Below are 26,957 nucleotides of genomic sequence, written 5' to 3' on the forward strand. Positions count from 1 at the left end.
CTAAACAAATACATCACAATTGTACACATATCACAACTGTGATATGTGTACAATTGTGATGTATTTGTTTTAGTATATTTAGTCATGGACATGAATATTGTTACCTGCTGGACTGTTTCTAATTTTGATTGGTATCAATGGAAAATGTCTTCTGTGAACTGTCTGTATCTCAATATATTATTATTAAGAATATATGCAGTCATCTTTTTATTGATTTTATCAATTGAAGAAAAATCATATATAGATTCAGGTATAATTGAAAGATTTTGGCAATAAATTTGATCCTGTTTACAGTCAATTTTTGTTATAGTGTTGTTATTTTTAGGACATCATATTTATACAAATAAGAAGTGTTCACTATGGTCCATGAAGTATAATAAATATATTAAAAGAAGTGTGACAGTGTATGTTGCACACGAATAAAAGAATGAAGATTATTGAATAACAAGATGCGTGCGATTTTTATTTTATCACTGGGCAAAAATGCATCTGTCAGATTTTCACTCTGGATCCAGCCCTGTTTCCCCCTTATTTAGTTGGTTTAGTTTGAACTGTTTGATTAAAGTTCTGCTGAGTCTTTCATTTGCATTTCAAACGTTTGGCTGTGACATCACCGTGCAGCCAACGTCGTGATTAGGTCAGGAAAAAACAACTTCTATCAAAAGTGACAAATTTATTCACACAGAAAATAAAACATTAAACTGCAGCTTCAAGAAAAGAGAAGAAAAACAATGAAAAGTCAAATTAAAACCAGACTGAAGCAGGAAAAGATTTTTGTCTTCACAGAGTTTAAGCAGCCTTCACAGAAGTGGAAATACGTCATTAGAACATGAGACATTAAGACCAAGTCCCCGTGAAGGGGGCGGGGCACCTCCAAAGGAGTGAAGGGGGCGGCAGGGGGCCCCCCACCAGTTTTCTACCCCTGTGTTGCCTTTAAGAATGACTGTGTTTAACTCTGCAGTGATGTCTGGAATTATTGGTATCAGTGATTCAGTCAACCTGCTCATGATGCTGACGTGGCAAAGAAATCAGTCTTCTTATATTTCACTGTGTCCTGGACCCACGTCCGTCTGCAGGATTACGTCTCATTTACAAAATGTATCACCTGTGACGGTTTCACCTAAAACATGTATCATTTAAAACATTCATAGTATGAGATAATCTACTGATAATTTTATATTTTGATGACAAGCCGTGATGTTGATGATGTCTTTATCGATCTGCCGTGAACAGCTCTGCTTGACTGAACAAATTCATACTCGGTGTTTGGGGACAGACAGCTCGGGGTAAACCGGAACAGGCTCATTCAAACCCCAAGTTAGGATTTATGTCACGCAGGATTCAACATGTGAGGCATCAGTGTAAAGCGCTTTGAGCTTCTAATTCAGATGGGAAAATGCTACATAAATGTGGTTCATTTACCACTAACAGGCCAAACTACCACTAAAAGCTAAACTGTCACTAACTAAACTAAACTACCACTAGCTAAACTAAATTACCTCTAACTAAACTAAACTACCTTTAAAAGCAAAACAGTAGAAAGAGAGGAATTATTGTTTCAGATTCTTCACAGTTATTTCTCTGTTCATCTCTTTAGTGACATCAGAGTTGGGTCCAAAAGTAATTCTATTTGAGGTATTTGTAATAACAATTACTTTTTCAATTACTCTTTGAAGTTCTGGAAAGTAATTGTCATTGATGGCTTTTGAAAAGTTACTGTTAAAACTGACTTTTCACATACGTTTGGTATATTTGCTGAATGACTATTTCCATCAAGCTTTCAGTGTTGTACTGACACACCCGTCTGACAACTGACTGTCTGTTGTACTGACACACCTGTCTGACAACTGACTGACTGTTGTACTGACACACCCGTCTGACAACTGACTGTCTGTTGTACTGACACACCCGTCTGACAACTGACTGTCTGTTGTACTGACACACCTGTCTGACAACTGACTGACTGTTGTACTGACACACCCGTCTGACAACTGACTGTCTGTTGTACTGACACACCCGTCTGACAACTGACTGTTGTACTGACACACCCGTCTGACAACTGACTGTTATACAGACACCCCCTGTCTGACAACTGACTGTCTGTTGTACTGACACACCCGTCTGACAACTGACTGTTGTACAGACACACCCGTCTGACAACTGACTGTTGTACTGACACACCCGTCTGACAACTGTCTGTTGTACTGACACACCCGTCTGACAACTGACTGTTGTACTGACACACCCGTCTGACAACTGACTGTCTGTTGTACTGACACACCCGTCTGACAACTGACTGTTGTACAGACACCCGTCTGACAACTGACTGTTGTACAGACACCCGTCTGACAACTGACTGTCTGTTGTACTGACACACACGTCTGACAACTGACTGTCTGTTGTACAGACACACCCGTCTGACAACTGACTGTTGTATTGACACACCCGTCTGACAACTGACTGTCTGTTGTACTGACACACCCGTCTGACAACTGACTGTTGTACTGACACACCCGTCTGACAACTGACTGTTGTACAGACACACCCGTCTGACAACTGACTGTCTGTTGTACTGACACACCCGTCTGACAACTGACTGTCTGTTGTACTGACACACCCGTCTGACAACTGACTGTCTGTTGTACAGACACACCCGTCTGACAACTGACTGTTGTACAGACACACCCGTCTGACAACTGACTGTTGTACAGACACACCCGTCTGACAACTGACTGTCTGTTGTACTGACACACCCGTCTGACAACTGACTGTCTGTTGTACAGACACACCCGTCTGACAACTGACTGTTGTACAGACACACCCGTCTGACAACTGACTGTTGTACAGACACACCCGTCTGACAACTGACTGTCTGTTGTACAGACACACCCGTCTGACAACTGACTGTCTGTTGTACTGACACACCCGTCTGACAACTGACTGTCTGTTGTACAGACACACCCGTCTGACAACTGACTGTCTGTTGTACAGACACACCCGTCTGACAACTGACTGTTGTACAGACACACCCGTCTGACAACTGACTGTCTGTTGCTGTCAGCGCTGAACAACTCATTAATGTGAACATGAACATTAACTGAATCCATGGATTCTTAATTGAATTAATTTGCTTGTTGCTGAAACAAACGTGCTGAAGAGCTCTTCTGTATAATATCTGCTGTTGTTCACCATATAAATGGCCTAAAACAGAAAAGTAATTACAAAAGTAATTGTAATCAAATACTTTAAAATTATTTAGACTCAACTCTGATACACAAGCTGCATCAGCACCACATTTGGAGGCGGGGTTAGAGGCATGTTTGGAGGTGGAGTTAAAACAGCACACAGTTGCACTTGGTGGTTTTTTCTTTTGACATGACCCCAAACACCCGGATGGCCTCTTGGTTGATGAGAATCCAGAAGTTCTCAAAGGAGATGCTCTGTCCTCTCTCAACGCCCATCGTCTGCAGCAGCTGCTGGACGCCACCCTCGCACTCCGCCACCGTCTGTAACGCACAAAACATGAACAACACAAAGTCAAACTGAGCCAAACGGTCGTTGTAGGAACTACTTAAGCACGGAGATTGGACCCCAGGATGCAGGTAGCTGGACACAGGAGGTAGGGTGCAAAAACCAAAATACTTTAATTTCCCCAAGTGACAGTGTTCAACAGTGAAGAATACATTCAATTTTTTCAATTATTTTCATTTATATAGCGCCAAATCACAACAGAGTTGCCTCAAGGTGCTTCACACAAGGACTAACCTTACTAACCCCCAGAGCAACAGTGGTAAGAAAAAACTCCCTCTGAGGAAGAAACCTCAAGCAGACCAGACTCAAAGGGGTGACCCTCTGCTTGGGCCATGATACAAACATAAATTACAGAACAATTCACAAAATGAATATACAGGAAATGCTGTTGGTGCCCAAGACAGGAGGGTCTCCGGCACAAATACCACACCCATCTCTGGATGGAGCTGCACCTTAAACAGAGAGAAAAAACAGAATCAGGCCTCAGAAAGGCAACAAATACAGTATAATTTGTCAGTATTAAACAAGAAAAACAAAAGAAACACTAAGGTGATCGCCGGCCACTAGCCCTAAGCTTCCCTAAAAGACCCAGAATTTAGATAAATTTGAGGCTGCGGCCCGCTACGTTTACTAATAAAATGAATCAAAAGAGTAAAAAGTCTAGAAAAAGTGTATACTATGCCAGTATGCTAGCCATACGAAAAGGAAAATAAGTGCGTCTTAAGTCTGGACTTGAAAATCTCCACAGAATCTGACTGTTTTATTGATGCAGGGAGATCATTCCACAGAACAGGGACACAATAAGAGAAAGCTCTGTGACCTGCAGACTTCTTATTCACCCTAGAGACACAAAGTAGTCCTGCACCCTGAGAACGTAAAGTCCGGGCCGGTACGTAAGGTTTAAGTAGGTCAGCTAGGTAGGGAGGTGCCAGTCCATGAATAATTTTATAGACTAGTAGCAGAACCTTAAAATCTGATTTCACTAGGACAGGAAGCCAGTGAAGAGACACCAAAATGGGTGTAATGTGGTCAAACGTTCTGCTTCAAGAGCAGGACCATCGAAAGTGACAACCAAACTCCTATCCGAGTGACTAATCAAAAGACAGCTGACAGATAACACTGGCGGTGTGCAAAACTCCCAAACTGGATCTTGAGGTGACGAATGACAAGGTGCGTGGCAAACAACAGGACAAATGTAACTGACCGGCACCTGAACAGAGAGAAGGTGTGGTTAAATAAAAAAAACGATTAACAACAGGTGTGCAGACAACAATGACTACAAAGTGCACGTGAGACAGAACCGAACTCAAGGAGATAATAAACTAAGCCGACAAATAACTGGTGACAGAGAACAACAACGGACATCAGGGAATGAGCATAAAAAAAACATAATCAATCTCTGTCTCGAGTGCGATCGAACAGAAAACCACGTGGATGTAAACCTGAGTAAAATAAAGATCAATCAAGACATCCCAAGCTATAAAACACACAGATCATAATGGTGAAACAAATCCGAAAACAAAAGGACAAAGAACACATGGCATCAATACATAAACAGAGCAAAATGGGACAACATAACAAAGTCGCGACTGGCAGAACCTTCTGACAAAAGCAAGCTGTCAAACTGCCACGCACAGCTGTCAGGCGTAACCAAGACAACTGTGCGCTGCCAAGGGACTGAAAGACAAGGTAATGTGACAAACGCTCATGCACACACACGTGCTCACATGATGACAGCCAGCGACAAGAACACACACACACACACACACACACACACACACACACACACACACATATACATACAAGGAGTGGGACACACCAACACTAGGAGCACATCCACACACACACACACACACACACACACACACACACACACACACACACACACACACACACACACACACCAGAGTCAATCACACACACACACACACACACACACACACACACACACACACACACACACACACACACACACACACACACACCAGAGTCAATCACACACACACACACACACACACACACACACACACACACACACACACACACACACACACACACACACACACACCAGAGTCAATCACACACACACACACACACACACACACCAGAGTCAATCACACACACACACACACACACACCAGAGTCAATCACACACACACACACACACACACACCAGAGTCAATCACACACACACACACACACACACACACACACACACACACACACACACACACACACACACACACACACACACACACACCAGAGTCAATCACACACACATTCACACACATACTCTCACACCCACCCACAGACAACGGGATGACAGGTCACACTAACAGAAACAGACAAACCACATACGCAGGAAACTTGACACAACACACACACAAGGCCAGGACATGGATGATCCCATACACACACACACACACACACACACACACACACACACACACACACACACACACACACACACACACACACACACACACACACACAGGATGGAGGCACATAAATGGGAACCGCATGCTTGTGCACTCACACATGACAGACAGGTGATACAAACTCACGTGAAGGACACGGGCACACACAAAACCCCGACCGACCGGGTTCTCGTCCCACCTGGTCCATTCTGTGTGGAGTTTGCATGTTCTCTCCATGTTTTCATTGGTTTCCTCCAGGTGCTCCGGCTTCCTCCCACTTCCAAAGACATGCAGGTTACATGGACTGAACACGTTACTGTAGGTATGAACGTTTTTGTCTGTCTGTATATGGCCCTATGATAAACTGATGTCCTGTCCAGGGTGAACCTCATCTCTCAGCCAGTGGCTGCTGGGATGGGCCCATAATCCTTAAAAAAAAATAAATGGATGGATGGATGGATGGATGGATGGATGGATGGATGGATGGATGGATGGATGGATGGATGGATGGATGGATGGATGGATGGATGGATGGATGGATGGATGGATGGTCATCCACTATGCTGGACATCAACTTAGAAAAATCAAAGGGTATAAAAAGGTTCCTGTATGTGTTTGACCTCTGACCTTGATCTTCAACTTTCATTCATTCATTCATCCTACGCTTCCCTATCTCCAGCCAAGTCCTGTAACTCTTCCCGGGGGATCCCAAGCCATCTGCAAAATATAATCCCTCCAGTGTGTCCTGGGTCTTCCGCAGGACCTCCTCCCAGTTACGCGTGTCTGGAAGACCTCTCTAGGGAGACAGCAAGGGGGCATCCTCACCAAATGCCTGAAGCGCCTCAACTGGGTCCTTTGATCGATTTCTATTTGGTCCACTGGATGGCGGATGCAGCCTGAGAGATGCTGCCAGCAGCGGCCATCTTGCTTAGCGTTATGTTGCGTTATCAGTCATTAGATTAAATAGAAATCTATGATGCACTGACTTAAATTTGGGTTAAAGTGATCTGAAAGTGCTGTTTTGTGCAGCGTTCGAGTACAGTGACAAAGGATTATTAGCTGGTTAAATAAAGCTTAAATAAATAAATAATAATAAATTGTGTTGTGAGCTTTCATAAGTGTGTAATATTAATGATTTGGGGAAATGAATGAAATTGCTAAATAAAGGTTAAAAAATGATGTATTTTTTGTGTCGATCTGTATTCTGTAAAGTCGTGACTTCAGCTTTACTGCCTGAATGCTTTGTCATGATAAATATCTCACCATTCATTTAGAGATTCAGTTAGAAGTCTCACTTTCATTAGTCTGAATTTATCCCTTTTTAATTAGCCTCAGGTTTATTTTCTTCACATCAGGTTTTCCATCCTGAGATATTCTGTCAGAGCAAATTCATAGAATGGAAATACTTTTGACATTGTATATTCTACTAATATAAGAATATACACCAGTGAGATTAAAGGGCCTTTCACATCAAACACCTCAGGCCGACGCGTCAATGCTTCCCAATCCATCGGATGCATTTCCAGTGCGTCGTGACGTCAGTCATACATCACACTGACAAAGTGAGGAACCTTGGGGTAATTTTTGATCCTTCATTGTCCTTTGACCTCCACATTAGAAATATTACGAGGACTGCTTTCTTCCACCTGCAAAATATAGTGAAGATTCGTCCCATCCTGTCTATGGCTGATGCTGAGACCCTGATCCATGCATTTATCTCTTCTAGATTGGACTACTGCAATGTTCGATTTTCTGGTTTACCACGGTCCAGCATTAGGACTCTCCAATTGGTTCAAAATGCTGCAGCCAGACTTTTGACACGAAGCAGAAAGTTTGACCACATTACACCCATTTTGGCGTCTCTTCACTGGCTTCCTGTCCCAGTGAGATCAGATTTTAAGGTTCTGCTACTAACCTATAAAATTATTCATGGACTGGCACCTCCCTTTCTAGCTGACCTAATTAAGCCTTACGTACCGGCCCGGGCTTTACGTTCTCAGGGTGCAGGACTACTTTGTGTCCCTAAGGAGAATAAGAAGTCTGCGGGTCACAGATCTTTCTCTTATTGTGCTTCTGTTCTGTGGAATGATCTCCCTGCGTCAATAAAACAGTCAGATTCTGTGGAGATTTTCAAGTCCAGACTTAAGATGCACTTATTTTCCCTTTCATATGGCTAGCATACTGGTACAGTTTTGTTTTATGCTTTTTACTCTTTTAATTCATTTATTAGTAATTGGAGCGGGCTGCGGCCTCAACTTTACCTAAATTCTGGGTCTTTTAGTGAAGTTTAGGGCTAGTGGCCGGCGATTGTCTCCTCACCTGGGACCAGTTTACCAAACGTGGCCATACCATGAGCTAATGCTCCAGACAACACAGCTCCCAGGATCACTGGAGCACACAAAGCACACCTCCATGATAAGGTGGTGATCCAGGGAGGGATGCACTTCAACTTCTACTTTCCCTTTGAAAAATACACAACATGATGTTCGTTCAAAAATCAGGTTTTCAAACCAGCAACCAAAACATCTAGCAATATTAGGTCTGTCAGAGCCCCCATGGCATCTATGACTAAAGTGTGCCAGGTGAAATGATGTGGATCTAGGATGGCTCTAGATTTTTTGAACTTGAGGATGGGCTGGATTTCTTAGATGTGATAATCAGCCTGGATTTGTTGAACCTTATGGTTGGTCTGGATCTACTGGACCTGATGATGGGTCTGAGTTTGTTGGACCTGAAGATGGCTCTAGATTTGGTTTGGTGCATCGGTACCTTGGATAACAGTGGCAGCTGTTTGGGCAACATGGTCTCGAACTGCGTGGTGTTGATGGTGTTGCTGTTGTCTGCTGCTTTGTGGAACTCTGTCACCAGCGTGTTGATGGCCAGCTCCAAATCTGAGTACTGAGACAGAACACACGGACCCTGATCATGCTTCACGCCTCAGACGGACTAACAGGCGGTGACCTTTTTTGAGTTTAAATTTACTATCTTTTCTCCTCACTGCAACCATAGCTCAGTATCCTACACTGCAGCTGTAAAATCATAAAAGTAGAACTGCACTCTTTTGAGTGTTGTAAACCAAAGTGTCCAATCACAGTATTTCAAACAGTTTGGTTTTCTTACTGCACCACAAAGTCAAAGAGTCTTATTAAAGCTGTACCCCCTTTGAATTTTTTTTTTAAAGATTTAAGTCATAAAAAGAATTTTCTTTGACATCATTACAGGCAGGGTGGTGGATAAGTGGTTCATGCACTGGTTTCAGTGTGAAAGGTTCCCAGTTCAAACCCCACCCCTGCCATACCTTTCCATGTAATGTGAAGTTGTGTCAGGAAGGACATCCGGTGCCAAATCAATATGCAGATCCACCTCAGATTTGCTCTGGTGACCCCAAGTGCAGTCAAGAAGGAACTTCCTTTGGCACCACTATAATTTTATTTATTAGCCTTTAAAACAGGGATTCATAATATGACATTGACAATATGATCAAAATCCACATTGTCTAGAAAAAAATGAATAAATATTTCCTTCAAAGGGGAAAAAAATTCAGAAGAACAGATGGCCTTGAACTACATTTAGTAGTGACCCAGACAGTCTATGATAGTGAACACAGCAAAGTTATAGATCACATGGGGCTTCCACTGACGAGGGTCCCTTTATTCAGAGAGTAGCATCAACTTATGAGCCTTGTGTTCTTGAGCCTTGTGGTTTTGACTCTTGCTTGCCTCTACTGGTGGTTGGCTCTCACTGAGGTATTGTATCACTTCCTGTTCCGGAGCACAGCGGTGTTTTTCTGTATCTGTTAGCTGTTTAATCTGTGCAGTTAGATTGATCTAGTTAACTAGATAACGATTTGTTTCACAGTGTAATCTTCACGTGCCTTAACTAAAGCACTCCCTCTGCTGAATCACCTCTAAATTATTTACACATTATTCACTTTGTGTGTTTGTAGGAATCCCCTAGCTTAGCGCAGCTACTAGCTCTTAGCCGGTTTAGCATGGCGGCTTCTCCTGTCTCTCCTGCACTTTTTTGCTCTGGGTGTGAAATGTTTAGTTATTCCTCGGCCTCCTTTAGCAGTAATGGTACTTGTAATAAGTGTAGCTTATTCGTAGCTTTGGAGGCCAGGCTGGGCGAATTGGAGACTCGGCCCTGCACCGTGGAAAATTCTACAGCTAACCAGGCCCCTGTAGTCGGTGCGGACCAAGGTAGCTTAGCCGCCGTTAGTTTCCCTCTGGCAGATCCCGAGCAGCCGGGAAAGCAGGCCGACTGGGTGACTGTGAGGAGGAAGCGTAGTTCTAAACAGAAGCCCCGTGTACACCGCCAACCCGTTCACATTTCTAACCGTTTTTCCCCACTCGACGACACACCCGCCGAGGATCAAACTCTGGTTATTGGCGACTCTGTTTTGAGAAATGTGAAGTTAGCGACACCAGCAACCATAGTCAATTGTCTTCCGGGGGCCAGAGCAGGCGACATTGAAGGAAATTTGAAACTGCTGGCTAAGGCTAATCGTAAATTTGGTAGATTGTAATTCACGTCGGCAGTAATGACACCCGGTTACGCCAATCAGAGGTCACTAAAATTAACATTGAATCGGTGTGTAACTTTGCAAAAACAATGTCGGACTCTGTAGTTTTCTCTGGGCCCCTCCCCAATCGGACCGGGAGTGACATGTTTAGCCGCATGTTCTCCTTGAATTGCTGGCTGTCTGAGTGGTGTCCAAAAAATGAGGTGGGCTTCATAGATAATTGGCAAAGCTTCTGGGGAAAACCTGGTCTTGTTAGGAGAGACGGCATCCATCCCACTTTGGATGGAGCGGCTCTCATTTCTAGAAATCTGGCCAATTTTCTTAAATCCTCCAAACCGTGACTATCCAGGGTTGGGACCAGGAAGCAGAGTTGTAGTCTTACACACCTCTCTGCAGCTTCTCTCCCCCTGCCATCCCCTCATTACCCCATCCCCGTAGAGACGGTGCCTGCTCCCAGACTACCAATAACCAGCAAAAATCTATTTAAGCATAAAAATTCAAAAAGAAAAAATAATATAGCACCTTCAACTGCACAACAGACTAAAACAGTTAAATGTGGTCTATTAAACATTAGGTCTCTCTCTTCTAAGTCCCTGTTAGTAAATGATATAATAATTGATCAACATATTGATTTATTCTGCCTTACAGAAACCTGGTTACAGCAGGATGAATATGTTAGTTTAAATGAGTCAACACGCCCGAGTCACACTAACTGCCAGAACGCTCGTAGCACGGGCCGAGGCGGAGGATTAGCAGTAATCTTCCATTCCAGCTTATTAATTAATCAAAAACCCAGACAGAGCTTTAATTCATTTGAAAGCTTGACTCTTAGTCTTGTCCATCGAAATTGGAAGTCCCAAAAACCCAGTTTTATTTGTTGTTATCTATCGTCCTCCTGGTCATTACTGTGAGTTTCTCTGTGAATTTTCAGACCTTTTGTCTGACTTAGTGCTTAGCTCAGATAAGATAATTATAGTGGGCGATTTTAACATCCACACAGATGCTGAGAATGACAGCCTCAATACTGCATTTAATCTATTATTAGACTCTATTGGCTTTGCTCAAAATGTAAATGAGTCCACCCACCACTTTAATCATATCTTAGATCTTGTTCTGACTTATGGTATGGAAATTGAAGACTTAACAGTATTCCCTGAAAACTCCCTTCTGTATGATCATTTCTTAATAACATTTACATTTACTCTGATGGACTACCCAGCAGTGGGGAATAAGTTTCATTACACTAGAAGTCTTTCAGAAAGTGCTGTAACTAGGTTTAAGGATATGATTCCTTCTTTATGTTCTCTAATGCCAAATACCAACACAGTGCAGAGTAGCTACCTAAACTCTGTAAGTGAGATAGAGTATCTCGTCAATAGTTTTACATCCTCATTGAAGACAACTTTGGATGCTGTAGCTCCTCTGAAAAAGAGAGCTTTAAATCAGAAGTGCCTGACTCCGTGGTATAACTCACAAACTCGCAGCTTAAAGCAGATAACCTGTTGTGTGGGCCGCTGAAGAGGAGGTACTGCTGGCCCACCACCACCAGAGGGCGCCCTGCCTGGAGTGCGGGCTCCAGGCACCAGAGGGCGCCGCCGCCTCACGGGAGCAGCCTCGGTGACAGCTGTCACCCATCACCTGAGACAGCTGACGGCAATCATCAGTGGGGTATATCAGCAGGACGGCATCTCCACCTCATTGCCGAGATATCGTTCTACCTGGAAGGTAATAGTCTCAGCTGACTGCTTGACAGTAACCTTTTGTGACTTTTGTGAGTGATAACAGACCTTTTTTCCAACGAGAGGTGGAGGTAGCTTTCCTGCCGTGTGGATTACTGGGTGCAAACGCGCCCACCTTTAATTGTGTTTTTGTTCCTTGCCAGCAGTACCAGGTCCGACACGCGGAGGCAGTGGCCACCTGGGAGTTCGAGACTTGGCGGCTCCAGTATACCCGGGGTCCTGTGGCGGAGGAAGCCGTGTGGTACCGGTCTTACCTTGGAGAGGCGTCTCCTATCTTCGAGCCTGCCCCCACGACACTTTTGTAAATTGACAGCTGTCACCGAGGCTGCTCCCGTGAGGCGGCGGCGCCCTCTGGTGCCTGGAGCCCGCACTCCAGGCAGGGCGCCCTGGTGGGCCAGCAGTACCTCCTCTTCAGCGGCCCACACAACATAACCCGTAAGTTGGAGAGGAAATGGCGTCTCACTAATTTAGAAGATCTTCACTTAGCCTGGAAAAAGAGTCTGTTGCTCTATAAAAATGCCCTCCGTAAAGCTAGGACATCTTACTACTCATCACTAATTGAAGAAAATAAGAACAACCCTAGGTTTCTTTTCAGCACTGTAGCCAGGCTGACAAAGAGTCAGAGCTCTATTGAGCCGAGTATTCCTTTAACTTTAACTAGTAATGACTTCATGACTTTCTTTGCTTTGAAAAAATTACTCATAACCATCCCAAAGATGTATCGTTATCTTTGGCTGCTTTCAGTGATGCCGGTATTTGGTTAGACTCTTTCTCTCAGATTGTTGAGTTATTTTCATTAGTTACTTCATCCAAACCATCAACATGTCTATTAGACGCCATTCCTACCAGGCTGCTCAAGGAAGCCCTACCATTATTTAATGCTTTGATCTTAAATATGATCAATCTATCTTTATTAGTTGGCTATGTACCACAGACTTTTAAGGTGGCTTCCCTTAGGCAGTATTATTAGACGGCATTGCTTAAATTTTCATTGTTACGCAGATGATACCCAGCTTTATCTATCCATGAAGCCAGAGGACACACACCAATTAGCTAAACTGCAGGATTGTCTTACAGACATAAGGACATGGATGACCTCTAATTTCCTGCTTTTAAACTCAGATAAAACTGAAGTTATTGTACTTGGCCCCACAAATCTTAGAAACATAGTGTCTAACCAGATCCTTACTCTGGATGGCATTACCCTGACCTCTAGTAATACTGTGAGAAATCTTGGAGTCATTTTTGATCAGGATATGTCATTCAATGCGCATATTAAACAAATATGTAGGACTGCTTTTTTGCATTTGCGCAATATCTCTAAAATTAGAAAGGTCTTGTCTCAGAGTGATGCTGAAAAACTAATTCATGCATTTATTTCCTCTAGGCTGGACTATTGTAATTCATTATTATCAGGTTGTCCTAAAAGTTCCCTGAAAAGCCTTCAGTTAATTCAAAATACTGCAGCTAGAGTACTGACGGGGACTAGAAGGAGAGAGCATATCTCACCCATATTGGCCTCTCTTCATTGGCTTCCTTTTAATTCTAGAATAGAATTTAAAATTCTTCTTCTTACTTATAAGGTTTTGAATAATCAGGTCCCATCTTATCTTAGGGACCTCATAGTACCATATCACCCCAATAGAGCGCTTCGCTCTCAGACTGCAGGCTTACTTGTAGTTCCTATGGTTTGTAAGAGTAGAATGGGAGGCAGAGCCTTCAGCTTTCAGGCTCCTCTCCTGTGGAACCAGCTCCCACTTCAGATCAGGGAGACAGACACCCTCTCTACTTTTAAGATTAGGCTTAAAACTTTCCTTTTTGCTAAAGCTTATAGTTAGGGCTGGATCAGGTGACCCTGAACCATCCCTTAGTTATGCTGCTATAGACTTAGACTGCTGGGGGGTTCCCATGATGCACTGAGTGTTTCTTTCTCTTTTTGCTCTGTATGCACCACTCTGCATTTAATCATTAGTGATCGATCTCTGCTCCCCTCCACAGCATGTCTTTTTCCTGGTTCTCTCCCTCAGCCCCAACCAGTCCCAGCAGAAGACTGCCCCTCCCTGAGCCTGGTTCTGCTGGAGGTTTCTTCCTGTTAAAAGGAAGTTTTTCCTTCCCACTGTAGCCAAGTGCTTGCTCACAGGGGGTCGTTTTGACCGTTGGGGTTTTTACGTAATTATTGTATGGCCTTGTCTTACAATATAAAGCGCCTTGGGGCAACTGTTTGTTGTGATTTGGCGCTATATAAATAAAATTGATTGAAATTGATTGAACTTAGAACATGGCGCCATTTTGGGGCCAATTTGCTGAACCACTGAACAAACCTTTTATGTTTTCGGCATTTTTTTTTTTTTTTATCATTTAACCTCATACAGCAACACATCCAGGTACAGGTGCTATCAAAATAAATATAAAAATAGTTAAGCCATCAAATTGACATAAATTTACAATTTATGATGATTTATTTAATTCATTTAAAGCCTGATTTACACTTCTGTAACTGTAACTCCGTGTCATGACACTGACATGCGGGACAGTTTTAGATCTCTGTTGGTAGATTTTGCTTTATTATGGATTAATTTGACCCTCACCAAGCTTTTTTTTTTCTACAGTCATCACCTCCACTTCAATGGTAAGCTGTACAATTTCCTTTTTCTCCGACTCCGTGCTGTACATTTGTGGACATTTCTGCCAAATGTATGTGATCCCGAAATCTAATTAGCATGTGCACTGCAAAAACTATTATAATATGAGAGGAAAGAGTGAAAGCAGAAAAGTGTCAAATCGCAGCCTTTTGCTGTGTCTGATTTAACAGGTGCAGGTCAGACTGCAGGTCCAAGTCTGACAAAAAAAAAATATGGTTGTGCTCTTAATCACAGAAATGACTCTGGTCCCACATGCAAGGGGTTTAATGGAAATACATTGCAATCGGACAGGACATTTTATTCAATGTGAGCGAAAAATCCGCAATACAAAATCTGTTATATACGTAAGGTGTTTATTACATGGAAAACAATACAAAAACTTTGGGACTTTTTTTGTTTGCTGACTGTGAATATCTGGTTTATATGATGACGGTTTAGGTGAGTTTTTCTGTACATGGAGCTGAACAATAAATTTACCTCTCAAAGTTTTGATGATAAAGTTGCTTCCATCCCTCACGCTGACTTTATTTTTCTGTTCGGATCTGAAGGGAATCTATACATCTTGAAGCCCTTGTTGTTGTTGTGAAAGTGTAGGAACACGGACCCACAACAGTGGGCGCAAATGAACGGACAATGGAGGAAGTCAAATAACACTTTACTGTTGTGAATAAGCACAACAAACACGGCAAATTACAATAGTAGACAATGAAGTCAAAATGTGTCACGTGGGCAGGCTCGAAGATAAGGGACGTCTGTCCAAAGCAGAACCGGAACCACACGATTTCCTCCGCCACCGAACCCCGGGAATACTGGAGCCGCCAAGTCCCGAACTCCCAGGTGGCCACTGCCTCCGCTTGTCGGATCTGGTACTGCTGGCGAGGAACAAAAACAGTTAGATGTGGGTGTGTTTGCACCCAGCAACACGTATGGTGGAAAACCACCTCCACCTCTCGTCAGGAAAAAACTGGTGAGTGCAGGAGTGTGAGTACTTATCCAAGAGGTAGAAAAACAGTCCAATACAGTCTCCAGCTGTAATACTCACTATCTGCTATCCAACACACAAGCAACAAGGTATTATTGTCAGAAAGACAACACAGTCGGCTGAGTACGTTACCTCCTAGGTAGAGCGATATCTCGGCAAAGAGGTGGAGATGTCATCTTGCTGATATACCACTGAAGATCAGATGATTGGTGACAGCTGTCGTAGGTGATAAGTGACAGCTGTCACCCCGGCTGCTCCTGTGAGGCGGCAGCGCCCTCTGGTGCCTGGAGCCCGCACTCCAGGCAGGGTGCCCTCTGGTGGTGGTGGGCCAGCAGTACCTCCTCTTCAGCGCCCACACACAACAGTTGTGTCTATTTGTGCCTCCAAATGCACAACAACCCGACATTTTCAGCAAATAAATAAAATAGCTGGATAGATTAAAAGCGAATGCTGTTTTGCCCCAAGATCAGACTAAAGAGTGACATCAGCTGGCTTTTTGTTTAAAGAAAATAAATCAAGATGGCGGAAAACATTCTGAAACAGTTTATTTCTGTATAAATCTATTATGTTTGTCAAATATTTTGGAAAAGTTAGGTTAATAAGGGAATCTGTACATTTTGAAGCTGTTGTTGTGTCTATTTGTCAAATCAAATCAAATCAATTTTTTTATATAGCGCCAAATCACAACAAACAGTTGCCCCAAGGCACCTTATATTGTAAGGCAAGGCCATACAATAATTATGTAAAACCCCAACGGTCAAAACGACCCCCTGTGAGCAAGCACTTGGCTACAGTGGGAAGGAAAAACTCCCTTTTAACAGGAAGAAACCTCCAGCAGAACCAGGCTCAGGGAGGGGCAGTCTTCTGCTGGGACTGGTTGGGGCTGAGGGAGAGAACCAGGAAAAAGACATGCTGTGGAGGGGAGCAGAGATCGATCACTAATGATTAAATGCAGAGTGGTGCATACAGAGCAAAAAGAGAAAGAAACAGTGCATCATGGGAACCCCCCAGCAGTCTACGTCTATAGCAGCATAACTAAGGGATGGTTCAGGGTCACCTGATCCAGCCCTAACTATAAGCTTTAGCAAAAAGGAAAGTTTTAAGCCTAATCTTAAAAGTAGAGAGGGTGTCTGTCTCCCTGATCTGAATTGGGAGCTGGTTCCACAGGAGAGGAGCCTGAAAGCTGAAGGCTCTGCCTCCCATTCTACTCTTACAAACCCTAGGAACTACAAGTAAGCCTGCAGTCTGAGAGTGAAGCGAACTATTGGGGTGATATGGTACTACGAGGTCCCTAAGATAAGATGGGACCTGATTATTCAAAACCTTATAAGTAAGAAGAAGAATTTTAAATTCTATTCTAGAATTAACAGGGAGCCAGTGAAGAGAGGCCAATATGGGTGAGATATGCTCTCTCCTTCTAGTCCCCGTCAGTACTCTAGCTGCAGCATTTTGAATTAACTGAAGGCGTTTCAGGGAACTTTTAGGACAACCTGATAATAATGAATTACAATAGTCCAGCCTAGAGGAAATAAATGCATGAATTAGTTTTTCAGCATCACTCTGAGACAAGACCTTTCTAATTTTAGAGATATTGCGCAAATGCAAATGCAAAAAAAGCAAAAATTTGTGCATCCAAATGCAGTGGTGATGGTCTAGTGGTTAAGTGCTGGGCTTGAGACCAGAGGATCCTCGGTTCAAATCTCAGCCTGACCGGAAAATCACATGGCATGGCAGCAGCCTGACATCGGGGTGAATGTGAGGCATTATTGTAAAGCGCTTTGAGTGTCTGATGCAGATGGAAAAGCGTGACATAAATGCAGTCCATTTACCATTTAATAAACACTTCTAAATTGAAAAACATTGTTATTGAAAGCAGATAGCATTTCTGAAGTGATTTAATGCGATCTTACAAATGTTAGCATGCATGCCACGTGTGTGTGTCACACAAGGTCAAAGGTAATGCTCAGTAATTCTACAACCCCAATTTCAATGAAGTTGGGACGTTGTGTAAAAGGTAAATTAAAACAGAATAGAATGATTTGCAAACACTTTTCAACCTATTTTCAACTGAATACACCACAAAGACAAGATATTTAAAGTTCAAACTGATAAACTTTATTGTTTTTGTGCAAATATTTGCTCATTTTGAAGTGGATGCCTGCAACACGTTTCAAAAAAATTGGGACGGGGCAACAAAAGACTGGGAAAGTTGATGAATGCTCAAAGAACACCTGTTTGGAACCAGGTGAGCGCCGTGATTGGGTATAAAAGGAGCATCCCCAAAAGGCTCAGCCATTCACAATCAAAGATGGGGTTAAGATCACCACTTTGTGAACAACTGTGTGAAAAAAATAGTCCAACAGTTTAAGAACAATGTTTTTCAATGTTCAATTGCAAGGAATTTAGGGATTCCATCATCTACAGTCCATAATATAATCAGAAGATTCAGAGAATCTGGAGAACTTTCTACACATAAGCGGCAAGGCCGAAAACCAACACTGAATGACAGTGACCTTCGATCCCTCAGGCGGCAATGCATTAAAAACCAACATCATTGTGTAAAGGATCTTACCGCGTGGGCTCAGGAATACTTCAGAAAACCATTGTCAGTTAACACGGTTTGTCGCTACAGCTGCAAGTGCAAATTAAAACTTTACCATGCAAAGCAAAAGACATACATCAACAACATCCAGAAACGCTGCTGCCTTCTCTGGGCCCGAGCTCATTTGAAATGGACAGACGCAAAGTGGAAAAGTGTGCTGTGGTCTGATGAGTCCACATTTCAAATTGTTTTTGGAAATCATGGACAAAAGAGGAAAAAGACCACCCAGATTGTTACCAGCGCTATTTTCTTGACTTCAATGAAAATAAATACTTGTTTTATAAAAAGTAAAATAAAGACCTCTTTCTTGACCTCATATTTAACAGTTGACAGCACTGTAACAGTAAAACTTGCAATTTCTAACCTACATTGTTTATAAATGTAACTATTAAATTCTTTCTAACATTATTCTAACATTTAAATTCTCTCTAAACATTTACTTGTCGAAATTATTATTATTATAAGTAGTATTAGTAGTTGTAGCAAAAAAAAGGCTTCAAAACTGGACCTTTAATCTAGGGGTGTTGGGGGGGCACATCCTTGCCCCACGCCCCCATCCAACTGGATTCGCCCCTGCTTTGGTGGTTGAGCACAAAGAATGGATAACATTTATTTATGCAGAAAACATGACCAGATTTACAGGTAAGAAAGTTTTATTGCGTTTTCACATCATGTGGTCCTCAGAAAGAGAGTTTAGGTGCATTTGAGTGGAAAATAGTGTTAGTTGTTGACGCGTCGCGGAGGATCAGCTGTTTTTAACGAGACGATACGGAGCGGCTCAGATCAGAATTCTAAATAAAGGAGAAAAATAAAACACAAAAATGTCTTTGTAAAGTTCAGTGCAGGTGTGCTGTTGTCACCGCGCTTTAAGAGGTGAGGACGAGTCGTAGCTGCTGCAGAAAACCGCGGATGAAAAGCTCACAGCTCACTTAAAGTGGGCAGTTCAGTCGAACCCCGACCTCCTGCCCACAGACCAAGTTTAATGCTGCTATCGACCCACAATGAAAAATAATAATAACGCACAGTGACATGGAGAAGTAACTTTAATCTGATTACTGATTTGGAAAGATTAACGCGTTAGATTACTCGTTACTAAAAAAAAGTGGTCAGATTAGAGTAACGCGTTAATAAGTAACGCGTTACCGGCATCACTGGTGGTGGGCACAGATAACCAAAAAATTAACTTTGATAACAGATAATCAGATAACTGAAAAGTTATCTTTGATAAGATAAAATGATAAACCACCCAAAAATGTATTAGAAGTTACAGATAACCAATAAATTCCAGTATTGTGTCTGGTACATTTGCAACTACTAATAAGCAGAATTTGAGTTTTAACACCGCAATCACTTCTGGTAGCATCAAAAGCAACAACAGACACAAACAATGAGCCCACACTTCTGTCTTTGAACATCATGGCTTCCAGCACAGAAGCCAACTGCACAAAGCCCATCTTTCTACCCAATCACAACACTCCGGTGGAGGTCTTGGAAAATAAAGCCATGCTGAGTTATGGTTTTGATTTATAAATAACATTAATACCGATAGAATAACTCTGTTAATGTCAATTCTGTCATTTGTACAAAGTTAAAATATAACATATATCTTTTAATGCTGAATAATGCACTAATTCTGAGGTTTTGTAACAAACAGACAGATCGCAAAGGATTCTGGGTAAAATGTGCCTCTGCTAAACACTGATTGGTTCAGTCATTCATTATGTAAACCAACACGTTAATGTGACGTGTGTCGTGTGCTGGTGTTTACAGATAAATGTGCTTTTATAAAATATTCCATTTTTTTATTTGTAAAAACAGGCATTTTTACAGAGCCCTGGAAGTGTCATCACAAAATGTTTTGCATGTGGAGAGAATGTGCGCTCATTTTATTATATTGTGTGCACGTTTTATTATATTGTGTGCACGTTTTATTATATTGTGTGCACGTTTTATGATGTTGTGCACACGTTTTATTATATTGTAAAACGTGCCCTCAATATTATCTTGACACATAAATGTTGGCTATTCACCCTATTGACGTTTCAAATCCCGTAAAACCTCAGAAAGGTCGCCGCGCTGCGAGATCTCAGTAACATTGAGAACTGCATTGAGATGCTCTGATCACGCTGCACTTTAACCACTGCACACAGACAACACCATTAACATCGCAACATAAAACTATTTTATATTGTGCCTAAAACTCTCATGAATATATTGTCTGGGTTTATAGACGTTGTTATTGTGTTTATTTTATGTAAACATGTGAGAATCACACTCTGTCTCTCTGTTATTTTCAATGGGAGCTGCTGTGAGCTACAATCGCTTCCTGATCATGTCGTTCTGGGGAAAGTGAAGTTTGCTCTTTAACGTCTTGATTATTTTTCTTTACAACACTGTTTGTCCTCTTTGTTCCAGACTAATATATATAATATGTCTGAAATTCAGTTTGCGTTTATTAAATTCCACGCAGATTAAATGTAACAGACACGGATTATTTGTTATAATTGTTTTAGCAAGTTTTCAGGGTATCATGCAGCAGTTTCTTATTAACGTGACGAAAAACATAAAAAACATGACATTTTTGTAGTATAATTGTTGGGAAAGTGTCAGTACACGGACCCACAACAGGGGGCGCAAATGAACGGACAATGGAGAAAGTCAAATAACAAGGCTTTACTGTTGTGAACGTGCACAACGAATACAACCAATCACGAAATGGACAACAGTCAATTCACAAAAGTGTCGTGTGGGCAGGCTCGAAGATAGGAGACGCCTCTCCAAGGTAAGACCCAAACCACACGGCTTCCTCCGCCACAGGACCCCGGAAATACTGGAGCCGCCAAGTCCCGAACTCCCAGGTGGCCACTGCCTCCGCGTGTCGGACCTGGTACTGCTGGCGAGGAACAAAGAACAGTTAGATGGGGGCGCGTTTGCACCCAAGACTCCGAACAGCAGGGAAGTTACCTCCACCTCTCGTTGGAACAGTAATCCACAAGCTATACACTAATCCAAAAGGATACACTCCGTCAGCTTTGATACGTTACCTCGTAGGTAGAAACGATATCTCGGCAATGAGGTGGAGATGCCGTCCTGCTGATATACCCCACAGATGATTGCCGTCAGCTGTCTCAGGTGATGGGTGACAGCTGTCACCGTAGCTGCTCACGTGAGGCGGCGGCGCCCTCTGGTGCCTGGAGCCCGCACTCCAGGCAGGGCGCCCTCTGGTGGTGGTGGGCCAGCAGTACCTCCTCTTCAGCGGCCCACACAACAATAATATTCATTTACAACTGTCATTATGTTGATTCTCTATATGTTGTTTGACTGCAGTGACTCTCTGGCATGCAAGGGATTATGGGATACATCAATAGGTTGAATGAACACTACTGGCCAGTAGATGGCAGTAGAGACCTTGGAAACTTGCCAAAGCAAAATTCCAAATAATCCGTGTCTGCTACATTTAAGATGCATGGAATTTAATAAACACAGACACAATAACAACGTCTATAAACCCAGAGAATATATTCACAAGAGTTTTAGGCACTAGAGTTTAATGCTGTTGTCCGTAGAGCCTGATCAGAGTGTTTCAAATGCATTTCTCATGTCGTGAACATACTGAGATTACCCTATCCTACCCATAATGCACTGCTGGGCACAGCATATATCCACAGTAAACCTTAAAAATTAGTGCATTACTTTAAAACTAAAACATATATCTGATATTTTCACTTTATACGAGGGTTGTCAATAAAGTAACGGTCCTTTTTATTTTTTTCAAAAACTATATGGATTTCATTCATATGTTTTTACGTCAGACATGCTTGAACCCTCGTGCGCATGCGTGAGTTTTTCCACGCCTGTCGGTGACGTCATTCGCCTGTGAGCACTCCTTGTGGGAGGAGTCGTCCAGCCCCTCGTCGGAATTCCTTTGTCTGAGAAGTTGCTGAGAGACTGGCGCTTTGTTTGATCAAAATTTTGTTCTAAACCTGTGAGACACATCGAAGTGGACACGGTTCGAAAAATTAAGCTGGTTTTCGGTGAAAATTTTAACGGCTGATGAGAGATTTTGAGGTGATACTGTCGCTTTAAGGACTTCCCACGGTGCGAGACGTCGTACAGCGCTCTCAGCCGCCGTCGTCAGCCTGTTTCAAGCTGAAAACCTCCACATTTCAGGCTCTATTGATCCAGGACGTCGTGAGAGAACAGAGAAGTTTCAGAAGAAGTCGGTTTCAGCAGTTTATCCGGATATTCCACTGTTAAAGGAGATTTTTTTAATGAAAGACGTGCGGACGGGTCGCTCCGCCACAGGAAAAACACCTCTGTTGAAAGCCTTAAGGACAAGTTGGAACATGTCCTGCCTGTTAAACAATTTCTCATATACTCACTCCACTGAAAGCCATCAAAAGCCGCCTGGATTTTACAAATGGTTATCAACATGGAGGTGTTATTCCTGTGCCGCCGCACCGCGTCGGCTGCGTCCCGAAATCCATATAGTTTTTGAAAAAAATAAAAAGGACCGTTACTTTATTGACAGCCCTCGTAAAACTTCAGACATGACGTTAATTTAAATAACTTGTCCAAAATTAGTTTGGTTAAAAGATGAACCATAAGTTAAAATTGTATGCCTCTGGATGAATTGGGTGATATTGCCCCCTTATCAGTATGGGGTTAAAAGAAATTAGGTTTTTTTTGGTGGGGGGGGGAACTAGTTCTCCTTTGCTTAGATAGAAGATAGAGCGGTTTCTTCTTAAAGCAGCTCTTCTCTGTTTTGCAGAGGGTAGAACTACACATCAGCTGCAAAACATTTAACAGGTAGGTGCTCAACTGATTTTAAGTTTTATAAATATTTGTAGCTGTTCAGCTTTATGTACCATGTTATTGGTCTAAAAATTAAATTTATTGCAAGATAATTAGTCCAACAATGGTTTTAAAGTTATCTAAAAAGATAATCCGGTAATGAAAACATTATCTTCAATAATTATCGGTTATCAGAACTGTGCCCATGGCATGGGCAACTTACACATCTGTGATGGCACCATCAATGCTGAAAGGTCCATCCAGGTTTTGGAGCAACACATGCTGCCATCCAAGCAACATCTTTTTCAGGGACGTCCCTGTTTATTTCAGCAAGACAATGCCAAGCCACACTCTGCACGTGTTACAACAGCGTGGCTTCGTAGTAAAAGAGTGCGGGTACTCAGTGCTTAATTTGTAAAGTGGGAGGTCCCGGAGCGCAGAGGTTGGGTGGTTCCGGTGCAGAAAAAAAAAGGGGGGGGGGCTTGTGAACAACGCTGTGCGCCACACCGAAAATAAACTGGGCATGTATTTTAGGCCTAATAACACTAGTCACACCAAATCCGGATAGAGTACAAATTCCTGTACAGTGGTCCCTCGTTTATCGCGGAAGTTACATTCTCCGCGTTCACACCGGGTGCAACACGAGCGACTGCAGCCACAGGTTGCCATGTAATCCCTATGTAAGGACGCGTTTTGGCGCCAAACCGCGCAGCGCGCCGCGAGTGAAGCGATTTTGAGCATTTTGCACGTTTGTGGCGCGATATTGCGTCACGTCACGTCGTGTTGCCCTCGTCCCCAAGTTGAAAAATCTGAACTTTTTCGTCTCGTCGCACCGTGATGACCAATCAGGGACTGAATATGTAGTGACGTGGAGATGTCTGGAGTTTGACTGAAGATGTGAACATGTCCTGTCTCTGGTAGCAGCCTATGAGCAGGACCTATGTCTCTTTTGTACTTTATTTCACAATTATGAGAGAGTTTTTGGAGCAAGCAGCAGCACCACAGCAGGGGGAGTGGAGTTTCTTTTTATTTTACGTGCGCGCGAGAGGGAATCATCCATGGAGATTGTTTTACTGATTAACTACACAGATGTATAATAAAGCAAATGGTGACTGGTTTCTAAAGACAATTATGACAGAGGTTTTTTGGGAAAGAGCAAGGAGCAGCCTCACAGCAAGCCGCGGAGTTTTTTTTTTCTTTACGTGCGCATGCGAGCGAATCGTCTGTGGAGAATATTTTATTAATTAACTACACAGATTATAATAAAACAAATGGTGACTGGTTTCTAAACACAATTATGGGGGAGTAGCGAGCTGCAGCAAGCAGTGGAGTTTCTTGTTTTTTTTTTATTGTTTACATGTGCGCGCGTGAACGGGACAGTTGGTCCTCAAACTGGGTCCCGCAGAGGCGGAAGGACTGCTGAAAGCGGGCGTCATCCAGACGCAGCTCCTGCAGCAAATAATGATACTCTCTGTATTGGGAGCTTTTCACAACAACTCGCTCCGTGTGATCAAGGTCTGTCATGATGACTTGATGCCGAGCGGAATGGAAGCTCCTCCTATTTGATGACGCACTGGGGCGAATTTTTGCAGTGAAAGTCCACCCAAGCAGAGCGACACACCGGGCGAAGGAGGAGCATCCGTCGCCACGCCACCCCCGCGAATTTGTAGCATCTGATCACGCCCGGTGTGAACGCGGCATTAAATCTGCGAAGTAGCACTATTTTTTACACTTATTATAGATGTTTTAAGGCTGTAAAACCCCTCACTACACACTTTTCTCAAACAGGCATTAACATTTTCTCACTTTTCTCTCTTGTGTAAACACTCTCTTTTTTCTTCTGTGCGAGAAGATTATAAACAGACACACGCAGAACACAATGCGCGTCTCTCCCTTCGCTCACTGCTTCTGGGGGTATGGATGCGGGACCCGCAAAGAATCCAAGTCCTCTTTCGGTGGCCACGGAGCTCTGCGGCCACGGTCAACATCCGGATCAAAACAGCGAGCGTTGTTGTGTGGGCTGCCAGAAGAGGAGGTACTGCTGGCCCACCACCAGAGGGCGCCCTGCCTGAAGCCCGCACTTCAGGCACAAGAGGGCGCTGCCACCTCCCAAGAGCGGCCGGGTTGACAGCTGTCACTCATCAGCTATGACAGCTGTCACCAATCATCTGCGCCTCACCCCAAATAAAAGCAGGACGACACCTCCACCACATCGCCGAGATATCGTTCTTCCAAGGAGGTAACTCTCTCAGCCTGAGAATTCCTAACGTTGTTTTCAGTAGATACATTGTTGCAGCTGTCTTCCCGAAGGACCGGCGTATGCTGCGACTGCTTCGCTCTGCATTCCGCCAGATAAGTAATTAGACAGGAGCTGCACGAGCGTGTGATTAGAGGTGGAGGTGGAATAACCACCATCCTTGTTACGGGGTGTACACACACCCACACCTGACTGTTTTTGCTATTCACCAGCAGTACCAGATCCGACACGCGGAGACGGTGGCCACCTGGGGGACTTGGGACCTGGCGGCTCCAGTATCCTCCTGGTTCGGTGGTGGAGGAAATCGTGTGGTTCCGGTTCTTCTCCAGATGGACGTCTCCTATTGTCGAGCCTGCCCACACGACACCTTTATTAATTGACTTTGTATTCATTCTATAATCTGCTGTGTGTAGTTGTGGCATTCACAACAGTAAAGTATTCAAATTTAACATCTCCTATTGCCTGTTCATTTGCGCCCCCTGTTGTGGGTCCATGTCACTACACTTTCACAACAAGCGTAGCCTCTGGACCTGTTGCCAGATTTGGCGCAATTCCGCACAGCAGATAGGGGGGTGGCGGTATGAGTGGCAATGAGAGTGTTGATTTTTTATTTTATATTTTGTTAGTCAAGAGAGGTGGCGGATCACGGATCCAGTATAAATAGCTGGCGGAACCAACGTCAGAGGTTCCGGAGCGCGCGTCTGAGGTTCCGGAGCACGCTCCGGCTTGCTCCCCCTCAAATTAAGCCCTGCAGGTACTAGACTGGCCTGTCTGCAGTCCAGACCTGTCGCCCATTGAAAATGTGTGGCGCATTATGAAGCACAAAATATGACAACGGAGACCCCGGACTGTTGAACAACTGAAGTCGTACATCAAGCAAGAATGGGAAAGAATTCCACCTACAAAGCTTCAACAATTAGTGTCCTCAGTTCCCAAACGTTTATTGAGTGTTGTTAGAAGGAAAGGTGATGTAACACAGTGGGAAACATACCACTGTCCCAGCTTTTTAGAAACATGTTGCAGGCATCAATTTCAAAATGAGCAAATATTTGCACAAAAACAATAAAGTTTATCAGTTTGAACATTAAATATCTTGTCTTTGTGGTGTATTCAATTGAATATAGGTTGAAGAGGATTTGAAAATCATTGTATTCTGTTTTTATTTACATTTTACACAACGTCCCAACTTCATTGGAATTGAGGTTGTAAAAGCTCATGCATGTGCACACGCACGTCCTCCTGAAGACGGTATTAAAAACAAAATAAAACATTTGTTCTGGAATTCCACCCTGATAAATATGTTTGTTTCATTAAAATGAGCTGTAATTTTGAAACATGTTTCAATAATAAACCAACATTATAATGCATTGATTTCAGTAGAAATTAAATTTTGCCATTTTAGTGAAATTTGAAAGAATGTACAGCTTTAAAGATTAAAGTAGATTTAAAAAACAACACTCAAGCAGTCAGT

At 43.0% G+C, this 26,957-nt stretch overlaps 1 protein-coding gene across 3 annotated transcripts in view; it reads right to left on the bottom strand.

Moving 5' to 3' along the window:
• Window positions 1–527: 527 nt before the first annotated feature.
• LOC117505873 (extracellular matrix protein A-like) overlaps window positions 528–26,957 on the bottom strand; it is a 27,816-nt gene continuing 1,386 nt past the window's right edge. For 2 of the 3 annotated variants that reach the window (XM_034165404.1, XM_034165405.1), the window contains exons 2-3: window positions 8,718–8,846; window positions 528–3,506 (exon numbers count right to left, since the gene is read on the bottom strand). In XM_034165404.1, coding sequence (XP_034021295.1) covers window positions 2,067–3,107 — 1,041 coding nt within the window. In that variant the 5' untranslated portion in view covers window positions 3,108–3,506; window positions 8,718–8,846 and the 3' untranslated portion in view covers window positions 528–2,066. The remainder of the gene's footprint in view (window positions 3,507–8,717; window positions 8,847–26,957) is intronic. The other variant, XR_004559290.1, reaches the window with a different exon arrangement.

The sequence above is a fragment of the Thalassophryne amazonica genome, unplaced genomic scaffold, assembly GCF_902500255.1.
Source record: "Thalassophryne amazonica unplaced genomic scaffold, fThaAma1.1, whole genome shotgun sequence".
NCBI lineage: Eukaryota > Metazoa > Chordata > Actinopteri > Batrachoidiformes > Batrachoididae > Thalassophryne > Thalassophryne amazonica.